We start from the raw sequence: 21,916 nt of genomic DNA on the forward strand, positions 1-21,916 counted from the left end.
TTTCCTTTTCTGGAAAATGATTGCTTTGAGGATTAAAAGAGAAGCCCCCTGGGGCCGGCCTGGGGGAGCAAGCAGTTAAGTGTGCACGCTCTGCTGCGGTGGCCCGGGGTTCGCCGGTTCGGATCCCAGGCGCACACCAACGCACCGCTTGGCAAGCCATGCTGCGGCGGCGTCCCACATAAAATAGAGGAAGATGGGCACGGATGTTAGCCCAGGGCCAGTCTTTCTCAGCAAAAAAAGAGGAGGACTGGCAGATGTTAGCTCAGGGCCGATCTTCCTCACAAAAAATAAATAAATAAAAGAGAAGCCCCCTGAAGTCTCTGCAGAGGAGCTGGCCCAGGACAGGTGCATCATTAACAAAGAACAGACCCTCTGCACCCCCACCCTGCCCAGCCCCTGCTCAGGCCAGTCCCCGCAGCCCCGCAGCTGCCACCAGCCTCCCTTCTGGTGCAGGCCACGCCCACCTTGGTGTGAGTGGCCTGTGGCCAGTCTGGAGAACCCGAGGCCAGGCACCCAAAGGGCAGCAGGTGTAGGGTGCACCTGGGGTACCCCAAAGAGCATCAGCTCCCAGCCTCAGCCTGTCCTGACCAGCAAGCCGAGGGGCAGGGCCGGTGGGTGCTGTGGCCCATAGAGAGTGAGGGAGCAGAGGGGAGGTCTGCAGCTTGAGCACAGGGAGCCCGGACTGTGGCATCCGTGGCCCCGTGCGGGTGTAACATGGGGCCGATAGCGCGTTGAGCAGTGACAGTGAGTGCTCGCCAGTCCTGCTCATTGCGACCTGCTCGCTTGGCTGACGGCCGGGCGGCCCTGTCCCTGCGTGTGGTCATCGCAGGTGGGGTCATCACCTCCTTCCGGCCTGGGTAGGGGGTGCATGTACTAGCACTGGGCTGCTGCTTTGGGCCCTGAGGGGGCCAGGCCTGGGGTGTGGCCTGCCTCCCGTGGCACCTCTGCCTCCGCTTCCCTCGGACCCTGGCTGGAGCCTCCCTGCATGTCTGGCCCCCCACCCCCCAGTCTGGGAGTCCACGCCCTCCATCTGTCCATCCATCTTCCGTGTTGACGTGTCCACACCGTGTCTGTCCCCAGGCTGCATGTGGAAGATTTCAGCCTGGACTCCTCCCTGTCTCAGTAAGTTCTCTGCAGGGGAGGGTCTCTCACAGGGATAGACTAGTGTCCTCGCACCCTCGCACCCCGGGAGGAGGGTGGCTCGGGCCATGCCAGCCCTGGTGGGAAAGTCCACTGCCCAGCACCTGTCATCCAGCCGAGTGAGAGCAGGGCACGCAGGGCCACCAACACCTCCCTGCGCCAGCAGGAGCCGTTGGGCCCAGGCAGCGGGGCTGAGCCCGGGGACAGGACGGACCAGGATCCCCTAGGGAGGAGCCCGTGAGTAGGAAATGGAGTTGTCCAGAGGTGGCTGCTCCATGGCCCCCTACAGTGGGCCCCTACAGCCCTCAGGAGTGGCCGGACATTGGGAACGGGGACCCCTACTGTGGCTCCTGTGTGGGTACTCCTGCAGGTGACTGCTGGGACCCGGCCTCAGCCCACCTTGGCCGCCTGTGCAGTTCAGGCCCCGGGCGCCAGGCTGGGCTGCCGCCATGAGCCTCCGCGGGCTCCTCCTGGCCTCTGTCAAGATTTAGTTCAGGCGGAGGGCGGCTTTGAGGCCACGGGGACGAGAGCCCCTCAGAGCAGCCACGCTTGGGCGCGTTCCTGGGAAAGAGCCCCCACCTGCCCCAGCCCGTGGCATTCAGTGTGCCCACCAAGGGGGCCTGATTATTAGTTTCATTAATTAACGTCGCAGCAGTGACAACCACCGCTCCCTCCGGCTTCCAGCTGCAGAGACTTCGTCCTCCGCGTGGTCTCCCTGCAACCCTGCCTGTCATTACCCCTGCGGGAGAGTGGGGCTGGGGCACTGGGCCACGCCCTGGGCCTCGGTCTCCCCAGCCCTGTGCCCCGTGGTGCGGTGGGTCGTGGGTGAGACGGAATGCACTTCCACCACCCGCAGGGCACTCCCGGCCCCATACCGGGCTCCCCAGGAGTGAGTCTGAGACCTGTGGGAGGAAACAGACAGTCTACAGCCACCCGAGGGGCCAAGGCTGCGGGTCCTGCGGCCCCAGGCTTGTCACTGGTACAGCAGACCTCCCTCGGAGGCCCAGCCAAGGCTGCCAGGACAAGGACCCTCCCGGACGTGTGTGCAGTGGGCCCCAGGCGGGGCTGCCTTCTGGGGGAGGCCCAGACCAGGGTCATCTGCTCGTGTGAGAAATCACTGCCCACCTGCCTGGCCAGCCAGAGGGCTCCCTGTCCTCGCTTTCCCGGGCTGCTCTGCCCTCTCCAGGGACGAGGGACAGAGGGGCTGTGCATGATAGTGGGCTAACCGGGGACAGGAGGGGGCCTCTGCGAGCTAGCCTATGGCAGTGGGCGAGGGGCTGGAGGACAGCCTTGTACCCCCCCACACCACCTGCCCTTGAGGTGGATCCAGGGCCCCCGACAATGGTCCAGGAGTGGGGGATGTCCCCGGCAGGGGCCCTGCTGACACCCCCACAGGCTGGTCTGCAGGCTTGGGGCCGGGGTGGGGGGTAAAGCAGCCTCCAACCCCTGCCCCCAGCCCTGGTGCCCCGCCACCTGACAGGTCACTGCTGCCGGTCCCCTGCGCCTCCCAGCTCAGACCAGCCCCCAGGTGGCCTGCCTCGCCTCACAGGACATGTGCTGCAGCAGGGCTGGAGCGGGCCCCCTGTCTGTCCTCGTCTGGGCCCCTGACTGGTCAGAGGCTCTGCCCATTCTCAGAAGAGCTGGCCTTGGGGTTGGCAGTTGGGCCTGGGCCCTTGTCCACTTAGAGCTCCCAGGCCCCTGCCGGAGAGCACAGTGACAGACTGAGGGTGGGAGGCAGTCGGACTTTCGCTCCACGTGAGCAGCCAGGCAGGTGGGCCTGCCTGTGGCCATGTGCCCGGTGCCTGGCCACTGGCCCCCCTGGGGCCAGCCGCCTGGCCCTGCGTCTGGAGCTTCCCGGCACAGCCTGTCTGTGCCAGGAATCCCTGGAAGGCCCGCTTCCCCAGCCTGCTTGTCGGTCAGCATCCCGGTCAGAGGGAGAGCTGCAAGCCCAGCTTCCACCTGCCCAGCTTGTCACTGAGCAGCCGCCCTCATCTGGCAGGTCCCATCCTGCTGTGGGGTGGGCAGAGTGGCCCCTTCAGCATGCCCAGTCCTCCCTGCTGGGCCTCTTGCCAAATGGATGAATGAATGAAGACAGACGCCCAGGAATCAGACCCCTTTGCTCTGCCCTTGCCCAGCACGAGCCTGTGTTTGCAGGCAGCTCGATGCCCAGCTCCAGGGCCAGTCACCATGTGAGTTCTTGGAGCCCCATCTCCCAGCTCCCAGGGCTCCTCGTCCAGTCCTTCCCCGGCTCCTGAGAGCAGCTTCCTGTGAGCTCGGTCACCGGCTCCACTACGGGGCCTCCAGCCACACCTGGACCAGCCACGGGGAGAAGGGGATGGCCCCGCCAAGCATCACACCTCTGCCCGATACCCGTGGTGGGCATCAGCCATTCGCGATCCACAGCCACACGTGTGGATTTATGGCATGAGGGGGCCCATCTTTTCTGGGCGGCCGACGTCGAGGACACAGAGAACAAGATCGGCTCTGATCGCCGGCACCATCTGAGCTGACGGGTGCCGGGTCCCGAGCCATGCACGAGGGCGGTCTCTCACTTAATCCTCTATCTGAAAACGAGCGACTAGCCGGACTTTACAGGGGAGGAGCCTGAGACACAGAAGACTGTTGTAATTTCTCTGTAGCCACAGCACCCCTGCCGGGCACCCTGACGACGCCCGTGGCGGGTGGCTCCTGTCACTGCCCCTTCCCCAGAGAAGGAGGCCCGGGCTCAGACAGGTCAGGGGCGCCGGAGCAGCCAGGCAGGTGAGGGACAGGGCCGCTGGCTGCCAGGCCGGACCGTCCGTGACCCTGGGGCTGGCTCGCTTCCTCCTATGAGCTTGCTGAGCCGAGAGTGTGTCCTTCGGCCAGGCCCAACCTTTGCGGTGAGCCACGGGGGCTGGGGGGTCCGGGCAGCTCCCCGAGGGGTTTGCTGTCTGCGTCAGCTGGGTCTTCCCAGCGCCCCTTTGGGCCAAATTACACCCATTGCTGTAAACGTACTTCAGGGTGAATGGGCAGTTAGTAATTTCCTCTTGTGGTGGTGCTGGAAGAAGTGGGCGGCCACAGCTCATGAAAAATTAACAGTGAAGGAGGCTTCGTAACTTCCTGGGCCCTGCAGTCTCCGCTTCTCGGGGCCAAGTCTGTACCGGGCGTCTTCCCCACCATCCCTGTCTCCCCCCGCGGGTAGCGCAGCTCCCTCTGTGGGCACATGCTGCCGCTGAGCACCTCGGCGGGGACAGATGGGTGTCACCTTGGTGAGGGGACGAGGGCCGGCTGGGCCCTCTCCCGCTGACGGGTGACTCGGGGTTCCATTTCTGGGGGGCCGGGAAGAGGCCAGAGAATCTCTAAGGGAAGATGTCGTGGGCGTGCCTAGTCCTGGCGGGCAGTCCTGACCCTACGGGGCCTGGGCGGGGACTTCCAGTGGGCAGTGCAGTGGGACCACGAAAGGCACATATGCAGGAAGTGGCCGGCCAGCAGTTGGGGAGAGCTGGGGTTCGGGTTAGGCTTGGCATCAGGGTCCCCAGGGAAGGAGCTGGGAGGATTTCCCTCGGTTTCCTAGCAGAGAAGTCAGGAGGAGCCAGCCAACACTGGCTTCCTGGTCTCTGCCTCAGTTTCCCAGCTCTGGTCTTTGGTCCTGGGAGGTGACAGCAAGGAGCAGGGGCCGGCCCTGGAGGCTGGGGCGATGGCGTGGGATGGAGGGCTGGATCCCAGGGCGGGTGTGGGGGCCGAGATCAGGGCCTGAGGAGGGGAGGCCAGGCAGGACAGGGCTGGGGCTGGGCCTCCCTCAGGCCTGGAGGCGGGAGGTCAAAAACCAGCCCTCCTGGGGCCCGAGATGTGGGAGACAGACAGGCAGTGGACAGGCAGGGATGTCTTACCTGCTGATGTCCAGCTGTCCAGCAAGATGGCGGGGGGGCTGAAGCAGGTGCGACCCTGGGAGGGCCTAGAGCCAGCACGTGAGGGCTCTGAGTGGACAGGGGGGCTCTCAGCTGCAGGGAGAGTGGGCATCGGGGGCCGTTCATGTGGCTGCAGGGGCAGTGGGAATTGTTGGAGGGACTTGCCGATGTGTCTGGGGTCTGACATGGGGAGAGAAGAGGAGAAAAGCCACCACCCGCCTTGGGGTCTGAGGGGGAAGCCTAGCGGGGCAGATTCTGCTTGGTCTGGTGAGCAGCACCCCCAGGAGAGAGGACGGGGTGTGGCAGAAGTGAGCAAGGGGCTCTGGGCGGAGCCAGGGTTTGGAAGTCACCTTGTGTAGGTGGAGACAGGCAGGCAGCAAGAGGGGGCCCCCATTCAGGGTTGGAGGTGGGGGAGTCGAGGAGACTGGAGGAGAGGTGGGGGGACCAGAAGGGGTGGGGCAGGGCAGGTGCCATGGGCAGCATTCCAGGAGGCTGAGGAGGAGGGAGCAAGGCTCAGCTACCAGCCACGTGGGCGGGGCAGGGCCTTGCTGGCCAGATAAGGGCCCTGTGGGGGGCGCGCCTGAGTGGAGGGGCACGAGTCAGGGGAGACCCCTCCACTGAGGCCTTGGAGAGACCCCTCTACTGAGGCCTTGCTGTGACGCGGCAGGAGAGTACTGGGGGAGGATGTGTGTTTTTTTGTTGGTTTGTTTTTTTGTGTGTGAGGAAGATCAGCCCTGAGCTAACATCCATTGCCAATCCTCCTCTTTTTGCTGAGGAAGACTGGCCCTGAGCTAACATCCGTGCCCATCTTCCTCTACTTTATATGGGACGCCGCCACAGCATGGCCTGACAAGCGGTGAGTCGGTGCGCCCCCAGGATCCGAACCCGGGCCACAGCAGCGGAGTGCATGCACTTAACTGCTACGCCACGGGGCCGGCCCCATGGATGTGTTTCTGAGCTGGGTGCTTTGGAGACCCGTGTGGTCCCTCAAGAACGCCACGGGCGCTGCAGGAGGCCCTGGGCTCCGCTGAGGGGCATCTGCCCCCCTCACCCCCAGGCCCAGCCTGGCTCGTCTGACCAACTCCCCAAAGAGACCCTCAGGGCCTCTCCTGACTCAGCTCCAGGTGACACCTGCAGAGGAGGGTGGGATTCAGGGGTTCGGAGATGAGCCAGGAGGCTGGGGGGAGGGCTTCAAGGGGGGAGGGGAAAGGAGTCTGTGCTGGAGTGCGGTGGGGTGCAGTGGGGTGTGCTGGGGTACAGTGAGGGGTGCAGTGGAGTACACTGGGGTGCAGTGGAGTACACTGGGGTACAGTGAGGGGTGCAGTGGAGTGTGCTGGGGTGAAGTGGGTTATGCTGGGGTACAGTGATGGGGCAGTGGGGTGCGCTGGGGTGCAGTGGGGTACACTGGGCTACAGTGAGGGTGCAGTGGGGTGTGTTGGGGTGCAGTGAGGGGTGCAGTGGAGTGTGCTGGGGTACAGTGAGGGGTGCAGTGGGGTATGCTGGGGTACAGTGAGGGGTGCAGTGGGGTATGCTGGGGTACAGTGAGGGATGCAGTGGGGTGCGTTGGGGTGCAGTGGGGTATGCTGGGGTACAGTGGGGTGCAGTGGGGTATGCTGGGGTACAGTGAGGGATGCAGTGGGGTGCGTTGGGGTGCAGTGGGGTATGCTGGGGTACAGTGGGGTGCAGTGGGGTATGCTGGGGTACAGTGAGGGATGCAGTGGGGTGCGTTGGGGTGCAGTGGGGTATGCTGGGGTACAGTGAGGGGTGCAGTGGGGTATGCTGGGGTACAGTGAGGGGTGCAGTGGGGTGTTCTGGGGTGCAATGGGGTGCGCTGGGGTACAGTGAGGGGTGCAGTAGGGTGTGCTGGGGTGCTGCAGGGTATGCTGACCACTGGCTCTGGGTTTGGACCCCGCTGGTTGGTGGGAGGCCTGTCCTGCTGCCCTGGCCCCAGGAGTCCAGGGTGGCCGGGTGACCACGCTGCACCAGGACCTGAGAGTGGGAGAGGGGCCCCACACCACCCCCACCTCCTCCTGGGCCCTTCCTGAGCCCTGTGACCAGTGGAAGCCACTGGGGCCCAGCCTGGGGCAGGTCAGGGAGGTGCTGGGGCTCTGCCCCCCAGCAGGGCAGGTCCAGACGGCTGCTGCCGATGTGTTGTGTCTGTATCACTTACTTTGCCTAGAACAGGCTTTAGGGAATGATGAATATTTTAGACACTTTTTGGAGATGTTGGACAGCCAGCCGCAGGCAGTGCAGCGCCATTAGACTTTGTAGGTGAGAGTGGTGTTAACTTCTGCATTGACGGGAGCCGGAGCCTGGTCGGGGGGGAGGACGTCCACAGCCCTCAGCCTCAGTGTCGGAGCCGGAGGACAATGACAGGGAGGTGGGTGGGGCAGGACGACCGTGTCTGCTCCATCCGTCATGCTCCGGCTGTCCTGCCTGCTGTCAACACTGGAGTTGTCATTCTGGTGGAATATTAGGCCATCGTGTGGCCAGCATGCTGGGCACAGCCGGCCGCAGCAGGCCCGTGTCCAAGGCAGGGGCAGCAGGCCCCAGGCCCCACGTGACCCTGGCAACCAGATGGCCCTTCCCCATCCACTTCGCCTGTTTGACATGCACCTCCAACTCCTGCTGGGTCCACTGTGGTCTGTTCCTAGGACACTGGGAGCCTGGGCAGGGGCTTGGAGTGTCTGGGGGTAGGCCAGGGCTGCAGGCCAGCCCAAGGGAAAGGGAGCAGCCTCCACTGGAGGGGCCCACTGCCGGCCTGCGGGCAGATGCAGGGAAGGCTGTTTCCTGCGGGCCCATCTGCCCTCACCGTCCTGCAGGCTGCAGCAAGCCTCAGGGCACAGCCACCAGAGAGAGCAACTGACCATCGGCTTCTGGAACATTCTATGTAGATGATATGGTGTATTTTGAGCCCTGTGCCATGGGCCACACAGGGCACACAGGGTGGTTGCCTGTGACACTTGGGCCTGAGAAGATGGCAGTCAATGGGCTGAGTGGCTTTGGAAGGGCCGGCGGGCAGGTCTGCTGGGGGCACGTGGGTACACTGGATACTGGGGCACCCTCCCGGTCTGAGTGGAGGTGTTGACCGTGCAGCCACCATCTGTCTGCCTGTCTGCTCGGTGCCTGCAGTGTGGGAGAAGTAGTCAGGCTCAGGGCTTTGGGCCTATATCCCAGCTCAAGCCCCCCTGGCCCAAAACCCCACACACCTGTCCTGCTCCCTAGGGTCCAGGTGGAGTTCTACGTCAACGAGAATACCTTCAAGGAGCGGCTCAAGCTGTTCTTCATCAAAAACCAAAGATCCAGTGAGTGGGGCCTGTGGAGAGGGTGGGGGAGCCAGGAGCGAGCTTCCTGGGACGGGCCAAGTGCATGCCCGGAGAAGGCTGGTGTGGGGAAGGGCCTGGGCAGAGAAGGGGGCTGTGTCGGAGAGTGGTGGGCGCAGGGGGCAGTGGGGAGTGCCCCTCATCTCAGCTTCACGCCACCTTCCACCCAGCAGGAGAGGGGACCCGGAACCCTTGGGGACCCTGACCCCTGCTGGACTCTGGGCTGGGCTGTGGCCCTCCGGGGCACCAGCTCCCCTCCTCCCTGTGGCCCCAGGCCTCCCGCCCTCACCCTGAGGGGCTCCCTGGCCCCCTCCCTGCAGGCTCCCCCCACCAGCCTTCCCAGCAGGAGCTTGACCACCTCAGACCCCTCCTGGGATGCAGGACGGGGCGGGGAGGTTGTGTCCGTGGGTCCCAGCTCATCCACGTGCTCCCCCCACCCCCACCTGTCCTGCCCCAAGGAGCAAGTGGCACAGGGAGCCCTCTGCACCCACGTCTGTAAGGCCTGACACGGATGGAGCCTCTCAGAGGCTGGCCCAGTAGCGGCCACGCTGGCTTCTCGGGGGCAGCCCAGCCCCGGGTGTCCGAGGTGTGGAGGGAGGAGCTGTTGGCAGGGGACCGTAGTGGGACCCCAGGTGGCCCAGGAGTCCTGACGTCCCCCTCCTGCAGGCCTGAGGATCCGGCTGTTCAACTTCTCCCTGAAGCTGCTCACCTGCCTGCTGTACATCGTCCGTGTCCTGCTGGACGACCCAGCCCTGGGGATCGGATGGTGGGTGACCCGTGGGGCTGGGGGTCACAGGGCCCTGCCGCCATCAGAGAGGCCAGTGGGGTCAGTGTGGGGTCTGTGCCCAGCACCCAGCCTGTCCCCTGGGGTGCCCGTTGCTCAGGGCCCTAGAGAGTCCTTCCTTCCTTAATGTGACCCCTGTCCCAGTGTCTTTGCCCCAGAGAGCTGTGCCCAGGACACTGCCCTCAGGGTCCTGCTGATCTGCTGGCTCAGCCCAGGCAGAACGGTGGACGGTGGCTGCATTTGCAGCTGCTCCTGGACCCGGAAAGATCTCTCCTTGAGAGTCTAGGATGCCCCCAATAGTGGTGCAGGGGAGGGGCTCAGGGAGGGGCTCTGGGCTCCCTTCAGGTCCTGCAGGGTGGGGACACCCTGCCCCCAGTGCAGGCAGGAGGGAGCCTTTTGTCGGGGCTCCACTTGGTTTCACCTGCTCCTCCTGGGCCTCCAGTGTCTTCTGCCTCGGTCACTCCTTCATCTGCACGGAGCACGTGCTGCTGAGACTTCCAGGGAAAGGCCGTGGGAATAAGCTGCCTGCCACCTTCAGGGCTGAGGTCTGGGGTGGGCCTACGGCTGAAGGAGAGTGGGGCTTCAGTCTTTCCCTTGCTGTGTCGTCTTCCTGCTGCTCTGGCTGCTGTTGAGACGTCCGAGCCCTTCCCCTCTCATGATCCTTGTGGGAAGCACGGTTTTCTTCCCTGGAAGCTGGTGGAAGTTTCTCTCTGTGCCCATGTCTGACAAGCCTCCGTGACACCGTGGCATGGTTCCCTTCTCCTTGCCGCGCTGGTCCCAGGGGACACGGAGCTGGGTCCACTCAGGGCTGGGCTTGTCTGAGTTAAGTCTTTGGGGATACCTCCCCCATCTCCTCCAAGTGGTCTCTCTGGACTTCCTGATATTCTGATGTGGGATTCTGGAATGATCCTGTACGTTTTTTATCCTCTCTCTCCTGTTCTCCATCTTGCTCTTTCTGGGGAATTTCCTTAGCTTTATCTTCAGCTCTTTAGTTGAGTTTTTCATTTCTGCTATCATGTTTTCTAATTTCTGAGAATTAGGATTGGGAAGGCAAATGGATGGATGAAAGGGCTGGCGGATGGATGGGTAGAATGGATGAATGGATGGGTGAGTGGGTAGGTAGATGGTTGAATTATGGATAGCTGGATGGATGGGTGGATGGATGGATGGATGGATGGATGAGTGGGTGGATGGTAGATAAATGGATGGATGGTGGATGGATAGATGGATGGATAAATGGATGGATGGATGATATATAAGTGGATGGATGGATGGTGGATGGATAGATGGATGGTGGATGGATGGATGGTATACAAATGGATAGAAGGATGGATGGATGGATGGACAGATGGTGGATGGGTAGGAGTACGGCCAGCCACTTCCGTGGGTGTTGAGTTTGCAACAACAGCCCCAATAAGGCTCAGAGGGAAGTGGGTCACTTGAGAGAAAAGGGGGAGGAAGCTGCTCGTCACCATGAGGATCTGGGAGAGTGAGGTCCCTTTGGTCAGTGACCCTGGCATTGGTTACAATCTGAGGCAGACCTAGCATGTCTGCCATGCCCCTGCCGCCTTCCCAGCAGCTGGGTGTCCAGGTGACTTGAGGAGGCTTGTCATCAGGAGTGACTTAGGGACATGAGTCTTGGAGCCAGCACCTCGGGATGAGAGCTCGATTTTCTCTCTCTGTCTCACGGGCATTGTCCAGCCTTGTTTGTGGCAGCTGTGGCCTCCAAGAGGCCTTGAGTGCTCCACAGTCCATCACTGGCCATGCACGGCCCTTCCCCAGCAGCCTGCGGTCAGACCAGGCGGCATCCCCAGCTCTCTCCTGGGCTCCACCTCTCACATCCCGGAGTGGGTGTGTCCTCGTCCAGCCTGCCTGCCCCTTCTCCATTAGAGATTCTCCCTGGGGGTCTGCAGGGCGGGGGCAGGCTGCCTCTTCGCCCAAGTGTTGGAGAACAGATGCTGTCCAAGATGTGGGGGGTTGGCCCTGGGTGGGTGCCCCCCACGCTCCCTGAGCACATGGCAACCCTGGGAAGGGTCCCTTCAGGGGCAGCGAGGGGAGGGGCCACAGCCAGGCCAGCTCTGTCTCTCCGCAGCTGGGGCTGCCCGAAGCAGAATTACACCTTCAATGAGTCATCCTCCGAGATCAATTGGTGAGTTCACCACCCAGCTTGAGGACCTTTCCCTGGCCTGACTCCCACTTGGAGGCCCAGGGCAGGGGTTGGATGGTGTTGATCCCCTCCAGTTGGCCCCCGGGGCCCTGGCCAAGTGGTGGGCAGCGCTGGGGATGTCCCTCCAGAGTGCCCTGAGGCTTTCAGGAGCAATTTGAGAATTACAAGTGTCACTAAAAGCTGGCCAGACCCACCCACCATGTCTTCCCATCTGGTGGCGGGCAGCCCCTGGTGGGGGGTGGGGTACTCAGTCGCTCCTTCCGCAGTTCTTGATGCTCTGAGCCCCGGTCAAGCAATGGGAAGTGACCCAGAGTGACAGAGGATGCCTGGTCCAGAGGTTGGGATGTGTCCCCAGGGGCTTGGCCACCTCCTGCCTCACATGCCTTGTCCCCAACACCCAGAGCCCCGTTTTCTCTGATGAGGGGGGACAGCCCCCTCTCAGCCCTCGTCCTGCACCCACACCCCCTCGGCACTTCCCGCCCAGCCCTGTGAGCCAGCCACCCTTCTGTTCTACAACCACCGGGCTTGTCCGGAGGCTGTCTCTCGCGTCCCCCGTCCTGTTTCACCTCACAGTAGCCCTGCCTGTTGATGGGTGAGGAACGAGATCACGAACACCGAGAGGGACGCCAGTCAGCACCTCCCCTGCAACTACGTGCATAGGAGCCCCGTCCCCAGGAGCCCGGGCGAGAAGGGGAGGCCAGCTGGGGCTCAGGCTGCCCTTGTCCAAGCATGTGCAGGGTGAAGGGGCCTCTGAGCCTTCGGCGCTGCCCCACAGCAGGCACCTCCCAGGGCGGCCCTGCCAGCCTCCTTTCCTGGGGGCTTCCCCTTCCCTCCACATTCTCGTCCCCTCTGAGGGTGAGGTGGTGCCCTCGGTCCAACCGAGGAGCGGCTTGGGGTCAGCGGAGGCCCGGGTGGCTGGGGGACGCCCGCCTGAGGCTCACCTCCCTCTCTCCCAGGGCACCCATCCTGTGGGTGGAGAGGAAGATGGCTCTGTGGGTGATTCAGGTGAGTGGGGGGGGCGGGCGCGGCTCTGGGCTCTGGGTGGGCCCTGCCTCCCCTGGCCCCACTCAAAGGCTCCTTCCCTGCCCACTCCCAGGTCATCGTGGCCATAATAAGCTTCTTGGAGACGATGCTGCTCATTTACCTCAGCTACAAAGTGAGTGCCCCCCTCCGCCCCGGCCCTCCCCTAGCCCCCGCCCCGTCCCCTGACCCCCTGGTTGGTCTTTCTCCCCCGCCCCTCCCCTACCCCCAGGGCAACATCTGGGAGCAGATCTTCCGAGTCTCCTTCGTCCTGGAGATGATCAACACACTGCCCTTCATCATCACGGTGGGTGAGCTGCCAGCTGAGCAGCGGGCCGCCTGAGCCCGCAGCCCCTGACCCATCTCCTCCGCAGATATTCTGGGCGCCACTGCGGAACCTGTTCATCCCCGTCTTCCTGAACTGCTGGCTGGCCAAGCACGCGCTGGAGAACATGATCGTAAGCCGCGCCGCGTGGTGACCCCCGGCCCTCCCACCTCGCCTCTGCACAGCCCCCCAGGACCCCCCGGGGCGGCGGCTTGCCACACCCTGGCCCTGGCCTGGCGGAGAGCTGGCCGGCTTCCCTCGGTGCCCCAGGAGGCCGGGTGACAAGTGGAAACACGTAATCTGTCACTGTGAATGCCCAACTCCAGCCTTCACATGCCCTGACGCAGGACAGGATCCACCCAGAGCTTTCCTGACCCTGGAGATGAGTTGCGGGGAGGGGGGGTGAGGTGCAAGGTGAGAGCAAACAGGAGCACAGAAACCAGGGCCACACGCACACCAGGGCAGCGGGCAGACCCTCTGCTGAGCATCTGGGCGAGGTCCCTGTCACAGAAACGTCTGCAGGCAGCTGACTGTCCCCTCCGAGCCCAGGCCCCCCGCTCACCCCCCATCCTACTTGTAGAGTGAGGGTATGGCGCTGAGGTCGCAGCCTCTGACCTCTGCCCAGGGCCTTTCAGCTCTGGGCCCTTGGCCCTCGCCCCCCGTGGCAGAAGCAGGACGGGGTCTCCCAAGAGCGAGAGAGGAGATCGGGGTGACCGGCCGCGGGGCCCTGTGGCCTCCCCAGGACGGAGCCGCAGCCAGACCCCTCACCTCTCCATTCGCTCTCATGTGTATTTGGGACACGTGGCCACGGAGTGGCCCCAGGCTCCGTGGCAGGTCCCGGGCTCTGCCGCTGACGGCGCTGCCTCCTGCAGAATGACTTCCACCGCGCCATCCTGCGGACGCAGTCGGCCATGTTCAACCAGGTGCTCATCCTCTTCTGCACCCTGCTCTGCCTGGTCTTCACGGGGTGAGTGCCACCGCCCCCTGTGATGCCCCCGCGCGTCCGGAGCTCCCCCGTGGCGGGCAGTGCTCTTCTTGGGCAGAGCCAGGCCCTCATGTCCAAGAGGTCAGGAAGGCCATGGCCCCGGGGTGGCGGGTGGTGGCCCGGCCAGGACCGAGAACAGGGAGGCAGCTGGGAGCCCATGTTCCCAGGCAGCAGCAGGCCCGAGTCCAGGTCCTCTGGGGCCCGGGGAGACCCAGGTCTGGCTTCCTGGTTGGTGCCTCGGGAGGCAGGTCCCAGGTGGGGGACTGGCCCCTGACTGGGTGGGGACCCTTTGGCTTGGGGATCAGCTGAGAGCGAGGTCTGGGAGCAGCCAGGGGGAAAGGTGGGGGCTCCTGGAGCCAAGAGCCCCCATGCTTCTGTATCCGCCTGCGTTCCCACAGAGGCTCTGGCTAGCGTGGTCTTGGTGAGACTGGTTACCACCACCTGTCCCCCCAGGCAGGGATGCAGGGCAGGCATCCAGGCCGGGGAGGTAGGGAGGTCCACGTACTTCCTGCCTCCCCTACCCTACTTCCCCAACACACAGACCTGAGCGGCGCGGATGGGGCATGCACAGGGTAGAAACCTCCAGGGTGATTCACCGGCTCCACCCCCCGCAGCCAGTGCATCCACCTGTCCACCCCGGGAGGGTCCCTGAGCACCGTGTGCTGCCCCCTGCTGTGTGCTGTGGGCCCCTGGAGCCTGCCATCAGCACCTCCCAGCCTGGGGATGGGAACACAGGTTCACTGGTGGGAAACAGGACTGCCCAGCTCTGCACCGGGCGGGGAGCTGAGTGGGCCCCACGCCCTGTCTGATCTCCTGGGTGAGGATGAGGCCTTGAGAGGTGGGGTGGCATGCAGGGGCTCACAGCCCGGGGGCCGCACCTGCTCCCACTGACCCCCAGGCCCACACTCAACCCTCGCAGCCCTGCATCCTTGCTCCCAGCGAATTTTCCAGGGGCCTCGAAAGGCCAGGGAGCAGGAGGGGAAGGCGGGGGGGATCCGAGTGCCGGCTCTGGCAGGCTGCAGGCAGAGGCGCTGGGAGCCCCAGTCGGCCAAGCTGCCCGCACACCCTCTCCTGGCCGGGACTCAGGCCCAGGTTGAAGGGTCCCCTGTCAGTGATGGGGGCCCCCAGGCTCGGCCTGTGTCTCCGGGGGACCCGGCCACGCATTGCTCAGTCTCCGGATGACCAGGTCCCCTGGTCAGGCAGAGCTTCACCGAAGGAGCTGGGAGGTGGCCGAGGCCCTGCCCACAGCCCCTGCTGCCCGGTTTCAGGACCTGCGGCATCCAGCACCTGGAGCGGGCCGGCGAGAACCTGTCCCTCCTGACCTCCTTCTACTTCTGCATCGTCACCTTCTCCACCGTGGGCTACGGCGACGTGACGCCCAAGATCTGGCCGTCCCAGCTGCTGGTGGTCATCATGATCTGCGTGGCCCTCGTGGTGCTCCCTCTGCAGGTGAGCCCCGGCCCCAGCCCAGCAGGGAGGCGGGAGAGGGAGGGGGTGACACCACTTCCTGGCGGGCCCTGCCAGGGGCCTGTTGGGGGTCTGTGACTAGTGAGGCCTGCAGCCGTCAGGGCGGTGAGCGAGGGACGGCGTTCTCACAATGAGGGGACAGCGGGTGTCTGGGTGCCACGTGCCAGCTCCATTTCTGGTCCTGGTCAGGGCACAGAGTGTGAGCAGAGGGGCTGTTGGGGTGGACGGCGCGCCGTTTCCCACCATGCAGGGGTGGGGCTGGCCGTCAGGAGCCCTCAGCTGGTGCAGTAGCAGCTGTCAGGACCACGCGGGGCACACAGACTGCTGTCTGCTGCTTCCCTGTCCCCTGTCACCAAGGCCACTCTGCCGGTTGAGCCGAGGTGGGGGTGGTGTGGGACCCCAGCCCAGCCCAGCCCCGTCCCCACCTGTGTTTACATATGAAAGGCGGAGGCCTGGAGAGGAGACCGGCTGGCTTCAGGCGCCCCCCTAACCCCGTCCTGGGCTGGGCCCTCTCAGGAAGGGGGCGGGGTCAGGGGGCCTCCCTTAGGGACCGAGGCGGCAGCTGTCAGCTTCCCCAGGAGCTGGGGCAGGAGGGCACCCCGAACACCTCAGTCAGCAGGGAAAAGCCCGGGTAGCGGACTGGTGGGGGGAGGTTGGAGGGAACCAGACGCCAAGGTGGACATTCATGATGGGGAGGGTGCCTAACTGCCACCATGATGGGGCCAGTCCACCCAGTGGGGCCTCTGCTGACCCTGAGCTCACCCCCTGGCCCTCAGCCCCCACCCCCCCTTGCAGCTCGGAGCCCCCAGCCCCAGCTGGCACTCCGTCCTCCCTGCTCTCCCCTTGTCCAGAACTCAGCTCCCCCGCCAAGTCCTGCTGTGTCCCCCGGACCCCTATGGGGCTGAGAACCCTACCAGCAGCCTTGCCTCCACCACCGTGCTCACCAGAACTTTCTGTCCTGGACCTGGGTTGGCAGTGGCCTCCTCCTCAGCCTCCGTCTGAAGCCGGGTCCTCCCTATGCTCCCTCCTCCCCATGGCCACCTCTCCCCTCACACTCCCTGGCAGAGCCCCCTCAGGCCACAGAGCCCTGGCCGCCTTCTGAATCTCAGTTCAAATTATGTTTTTATACAATTGTGTTTTCTAAATTACATTTTTAATATTTTTTAGATTTTTAAGTTTTTAAATTTATATTATGAAAATTATGTTTTGTATTATATTTTGTTGTATTTTAATTATATAATTATAAATTATGAACATACTTGTTTTTAATTATAATTAAATTATCTATTTTTATTTTTTGTTTGAAATTATATTTTCACACTACCATTCTGAATGCTTTCAAGCATGCAAAGAAGGTCTGTCCCACTCAGGAAATACATTGGGAGAGAGATCGGTCAGTCCTGCGGGCTGCTCCCCTTCCCTAAGGGAGGGGTCTGGGGGCTGTTGCCCTGTGCGTGTGTCTCAGGGACGCACAGATGGGTCGTGTGTGGTTTCAACTTAAATGGTGCAAGGCAACCAGGTTTCCTGCCTGAGGGCATTTTGGACTCTCCCCCCTCCCCTCCCCCACCCCCCCATCCCTCATTGAGGCTGTGCCCGTGTTCCGCTGCTGTGGACCTTCCAGCCAGGCTGGGCCGGGCACTCAGGCCTGACACAGGCAGGAGGGATGCCCCGAGGAGAGGGAGGCCTGCAGGGCCTGGCATCAGGCCAGCACGTGAGTCCCCTTGGAGGCCAGAGTGGAGGATGGGCACCAAGGATGCAGCTGGCTAACTGTTGGGGCAGCTTCCTGCCTCCCTCGTTAACTTGGAAAGGCTGGGTATCTCGCCTGGGATAGTAAGGGACAGTCCCCATAACCTTCCTGTGTTCTTCCACTCAACCACACTCCCACATTAGCCCTTAGAGAAGAGACAATGAAGTGCCTGCTGTAACGTCCCCCCAGAGGTAGTCGTGACGACAGCTGACAGCATTCTCCCGGCTCAGGGCTGAATGTCCTCACTCATCAGTGGCAGCTTCCAGGGGCCACCACAACAAAGCACCACAAACCAGGGGCTTAAAGCAGGAGGCGTTTACTCCTTCACAGTCTGGAGGCCAGAGTCTGAATCCAGGTGTAGGCAGAGCCGGCTCCTTCTGGAGGCTCTGAGGGAGCATCTGCCCCCTGCCTCCCTCCAGCTCCTGGTGGTGCCAGCCGTCCTGGGCGTCCCTGACTTGTGCCTGCATCTCTCCAAACTCCGCCTCCGCTGTCACGCGGCTTCTTCCTCTGTCTGTCTCTGTGTCCTCTCCTCTGCTTGTAAGGACACAGCCATTGGATTTAGGGCCCACCCCAAATCGCCTCTGATCTCATCGCATCTACAAAGACCCTATTTCCAAATAAGGTCACATTCGGCAGTTCTGGGTGGACGTGAATTTTAGGGGTCCCTACTGAATCCTCTACAGGTGGATCATCTAACCCTCACCACAGCCCCAGGGGAAAGGCACCGTCATGCCATTTTGCCGGTGAGGGAACTTAGGCTCAGAGCTGCATACCGGTGACAGGTGAGGCTTGAGCCCAGGGTGTCAGCCATCAGAGCCCCACCCTGCACGGGCCTCAGGGATCACCCTGGGGTCTCGGGCCCCTCCCAGCTATGGAGCCAGTCCTGTGCTTCAGGCCATGGGGTCTTGTTACCAGAACCCAATAGGTGCTCGATAAATTCATTTCAGCGAGACACTAGCACATCACACGGCACAGGTGGGCACCATAGAGGGTAGCTGCTGTGGTTTATTTTAAACTGTGTTAAATAACGAATGACCTCATGCTTGAGATAGAAACAGCCGGGGACTCTCACAGGGTCAGGCTCCCGCCTGCAGAGCGGAGTCAGAGACTGGCGTTGTCAGCACCCCAGACAGCTCCGCGGAGAACACACACACACACACACACACACACACACACACACCCCACCCGGGCGGCGGTCGGCTCTGTGATAACGCCCACTTTTACGTCGTTTTCCTAATTTAAAAGGACTCCCAACACCCAAAGCTCACATCCAGGAAGTGTGGGCCGGGGAGGACAGCATCCCCAGACCTGCAGCCTCGAATCACCCACACCCTTGACTGGGCTCTAACCAGGAGCACGGAAAGTGTTCCCTCCACGTGGGAGTCTGGCTTCCTCATTGTGTGGCTGAGAATATCAATACCTGATACCTTCAGGCTTCTCCAAAATGGGTCTCAGGTGCTGATGGGAGACCCAAGGGCTCATAGACACCTGGATGTCCAGAGAGCAGACCTCGGCATCCAGTAATGGTGGCCTGGCTGCTTGGGGCCTGGAGCTGGACGTGCTGCGTCTCCCGCTATCCCACACACCAGCAAGGACGTCCACTCTCTCCCCGCGTGGCCCCTCGCGTGGCCTGTGATGCGCACACCGCCTTGTTCCGAGACGTGGTCGGGATGCGGCTCCATCCTTGCCCGGCCTCCTTGGTCCTGCTCCGGCCTCTGCCCGGTCCGCCCCTCCTCCCTTCGTCCCTGCTCTGTGCTGCCTGGGGCTCCGCGTCTGCTGCTCCCACGAAGATGCCGTCACCCACAGCTCGCCCTGCCCCGGGCCACCTGGCACTCACCCGCTCTTACCTGCAGTTTGAGGAGCTCGTCTACCTGTGGATGGAGCGGCAGAAGTCGGGGGGCAACTACAGCCGCCACCGGGCCCAGACGGAGAAGCACGTGATCCTGTGCGTCAGCTCCCTCAAGATCGACCTGCTCATGGACTTCCTCAACGAGTTCTACGCCCACCCCCGGCTCCAGGTGAGGCCTCGCCTCCCCCACCCCACCCCACCCCCACCCCACCCCCCGCCCAGGCTCCAGGGGAGGCCCCGCCCCTACCGCAGGTGAGGCCCCGCCCACAGCCCCGCCCCCCGGCCCGGGTGCCGGTTGAGGCCCCGCCCTTGGCCCGGCTCCACTGGAGACCCGGCCCCATGCTCGCCCGGCTCCAGGTGAGCCCCTTCCCACGACTTCAGGTGAGGCCCCGCCCACAGCCCCGCCCCCCGGCCCGGCTCCAGGGGAGACCCGGCCCCATCCTCGCCCCGGCTCCAGGTGAGCCCCTTCCCACGACTCCAGGGCATGCCCTGCCCACGGCCCTGCCCCTGCTCCAGGTGAGGCCCTGCCCACGGTCACGCCCCCGCTCCAGGGGGGGCCCCGCCCTCCCCCAGATTGTCCAGAGCGCTCTGGGCTTCCTTTTCCCACCTGTACAGTGAAGGGTGGCAGCCTAGGTGGTTTCCCACACTGTGGGGGTGGGTCTGTGGGCATCCCGCCTTTCCTCACTGACAGATACACCATCACTGGGAGGCCTGGGGGTCCCGAGAGGCGGTGGGTGTGAAACCCCAGGAAGGCGGGGCCGGGGTGAGCTCACGAGGGGGCTGACCCGGGCTGGCCTGCAGGACTATTACGTGGTCATCCTGTGTCCCACCGAGATGGACGTCCAGGTCCGAAGGGTCCTGCAGATCCCCCTATGGTCTCAGCGGGTCATCTACCTCCAGGGCTCAGCTCTCAAGGACCAGGACCTCATGCGAGCCAAGTGAGCCCAAGGGAGGGGAGGTTAGCTCTGGTGGCAGGGGTGCAGTCCTGAGCCGGTCAAGCAGTAGCCTTGAGGGTGGGCCGGTGTGCAGCAGGCAGAGGGGACCAGCCATCAGGGCAGCAGCAGCTTCAGCTCTGTGCCCACCACCCGCCGGGCGAGCCAGGCCCCACAGTGACCTTGCTGGGTCAGCCTCCCAGAAGTCCCCCCTCCCCTGCTCCTCTGGGGGATGTTCTTTGTCAGGTTCCAGGAGAGGCTCAAAGTAGATGGAGTGGGACTGTGGCTGCAGGTGGGAAGACATGGGCTGTGGGCGGGTTTTCTTTTAAAGATAGGCTGACAGAGTGACTTGAGGTAAGAAGACTTGTTAAATGGAATTTTCCAGAATGTGCTGGTGCACATTCTGAGACACCCCAGGAGCCCCTCTCCTTGTCACCATTTCATTCTAGGAGACTGATGCGTCCCTGTGGTGAAATGTGGGTTGTGGGGGGGCCGGCAGGAGGCAGGAGACCCCGCATCCGGGTCCCTTCACCCACCCGCCTCCTGAGCCCTGGGCCCCACTGTCTCGCCCGTAAAATCAGAGACAGGAATCAAGCCTCCTGCCCAGAGGCGGCTGTGACCAGGGGTCCAGCCTGTCTTGTGATCCACCCCCAGCCCCAGACCCCCTGGGGAGAGGCAGTGGCTGGGCAGGGACAAGGCAGGCTGCTGGGTGACCTGAGGGGACAGTTTCTCCAGCGCCCCTTCTGCAGCCAAGGGCTCTTGGGGGATGGGAGGGGAGTGGAACTGGTCATGGGTCCCCAGATCTCAGGCAGCCTGTCCCCAGGGGACAGGCCGACGGGCGGGACCCAGCGTCTCTGCCATCAAGTGCTCCCCTCCCTCGCACACCCCGGCCCCACCCAGGTTGATGGGGGCACAGAGGATGGCCCCACGGCTGGTCAGCGCCCCGATGCCAGGTTGTTAGCGCAGAGTTTGGCGGGATCTCGACGGGGCCCCCCCTTCCAGCCTCTGTCCCAAGCCCCTGACGGGGGAGACGGCTCCAGGCAGCACTCAGACCTGGTGCTTTGCAGGATGGACAACGGGGAGGCCTGCTTCATCCTCAGCAGCCGGAACGAGGTGGACCGCACGGCAGCGGTGAGTGCCCCCACCCCGCCCGGACCCAGGCAGAGCCCACTGCTGCTTCCCACCGTGTACCCACCTGCGGCCAGAGGGGGAGGGCTCCTGGGGGCAGAGAGCCGCCCCCCACCTGCTGCCGCCCCGCAGCCCTTACCTCCCCCCCAACCCCCAGGACCACCAGACCATCCTGCGCGCCTGGGCTGTGAAGGACTTTGCCCCCAACTGCCCCCTCTACGTCCAGATTCTCAAGCCTGAGAACAAGTTTCACGTCAAGTTCGCAGGTACGTGCATTTTGGGAGCCACGTGTGTGCACACAGGTGACTGTGCACCTTCGAGGGCTGGAGGAGTAGAGTGCCATGCACCAGGAGCACACAGGGGCGAGGCGGGGGACAGCTGAGCTCTGTCCTCACCAAGGGGGGTGGAGGCAGAGCCCACGCAGGACCAGCTGTTGGAAGCTGGTCCTGCACCTGGGGGCCCTGGGGTCAGTGAGGGCAGGAGCCAAGGGCAGGGGAGGGGCACATGCATCTGGTGAGCACCCTGTGGGGGTGTCTGAGCTCTCTCAGGGTGGGGCGGGGGGAGTGGGGCAGGTGAGCAGGCCCTGCCCAGCCCTGGAGCTGTCAGTCAAGCTGGGAGATGAGCACAGAAGTACCCGGAGAACAAAGAGGCTCCCGGGGGTGGGGTGCTGGCCAGGGCTGACAGAGAGTTTGCGGAGCAGACAGGGGGGCTCTAGGGAGGGTGCCATGCAAGGGGGCCTCTGCTGTGGGGGCGGCAGGGAGGTCCGGCGGCAACCCGGGACCCTTGTGCCCATAGACCACGTGGTGTGTGAGGAGGAGTGCAAGTATGCCCTGCTGGCCCTGAACTGCATCTGCCCGGCCACGTCCACGCTCATCACCCTGCTGGTGCACACGTCCCGCGGCCAGTGAGTGCCACCCCCACGGGACCGCCCCACCCCCCGCCCCCACCCCCCGATACCGGGGAGACCAGGCAGGGGGTGACGAGGAGACCTGTGATGGGAGGGGGCATGTGCCGTGGGCAGAGGTCCCGCCAGGGAGGGGGTGAGCCCAGGGGAAATGCCAGGGATGGCGGAAGGGAGATCACGGGACATGGACGCAGCTGAGGATGCCGGGCTTGTTTTGGAAGCAGTAGGTACTGGGGAGCTCTGAACAGCCAAGTGAGG

General features: G+C 63.6%; 1 protein-coding gene across 1 annotated transcript in view; it reads left to right on the forward strand.

The window, feature by feature from the left end:
• KCNT1 (potassium sodium-activated channel subfamily T member 1) overlaps positions 1–21,916 on the forward strand; it is a 75,600-nt gene that overhangs the window by 34,211 nt on the left and 19,473 nt on the right. The window contains exons 3-16 of the mRNA XM_087418768.1: positions 8,253–8,332; positions 9,017–9,116; positions 11,227–11,283; positions 12,258–12,306; positions 12,398–12,457; positions 12,554–12,628; positions 12,696–12,779; positions 13,519–13,613; positions 14,900–15,080; positions 18,699–18,863; positions 19,496–19,632; positions 20,694–20,757; positions 20,912–21,020; positions 21,550–21,658. Of these exons, the coding sequence (XP_087274894.1) occupies positions 8,253–8,332; positions 9,017–9,116; positions 11,227–11,283; positions 12,258–12,306; positions 12,398–12,457; positions 12,554–12,628; positions 12,696–12,779; positions 13,519–13,613; positions 14,900–15,080; positions 18,699–18,863; positions 19,496–19,632; positions 20,694–20,757; positions 20,912–21,020; positions 21,550–21,658 (1,365 nt within the window). The remainder of the gene's footprint in view (positions 1–8,252; positions 8,333–9,016; positions 9,117–11,226; positions 11,284–12,257; positions 12,307–12,397; positions 12,458–12,553; positions 12,629–12,695; positions 12,780–13,518; positions 13,614–14,899; positions 15,081–18,698; positions 18,864–19,495; positions 19,633–20,693; positions 20,758–20,911; positions 21,021–21,549; positions 21,659–21,916) is intronic.

The sequence above is a fragment of the Ceratotherium simum genome, chromosome 29, assembly GCF_057802395.1.
Source record: "Ceratotherium simum simum isolate JZ-2026a chromosome 29, ASM5780239v1, whole genome shotgun sequence".
NCBI classification, from domain to species: domain Eukaryota; kingdom Metazoa; phylum Chordata; class Mammalia; order Perissodactyla; family Rhinocerotidae; genus Ceratotherium; species Ceratotherium simum.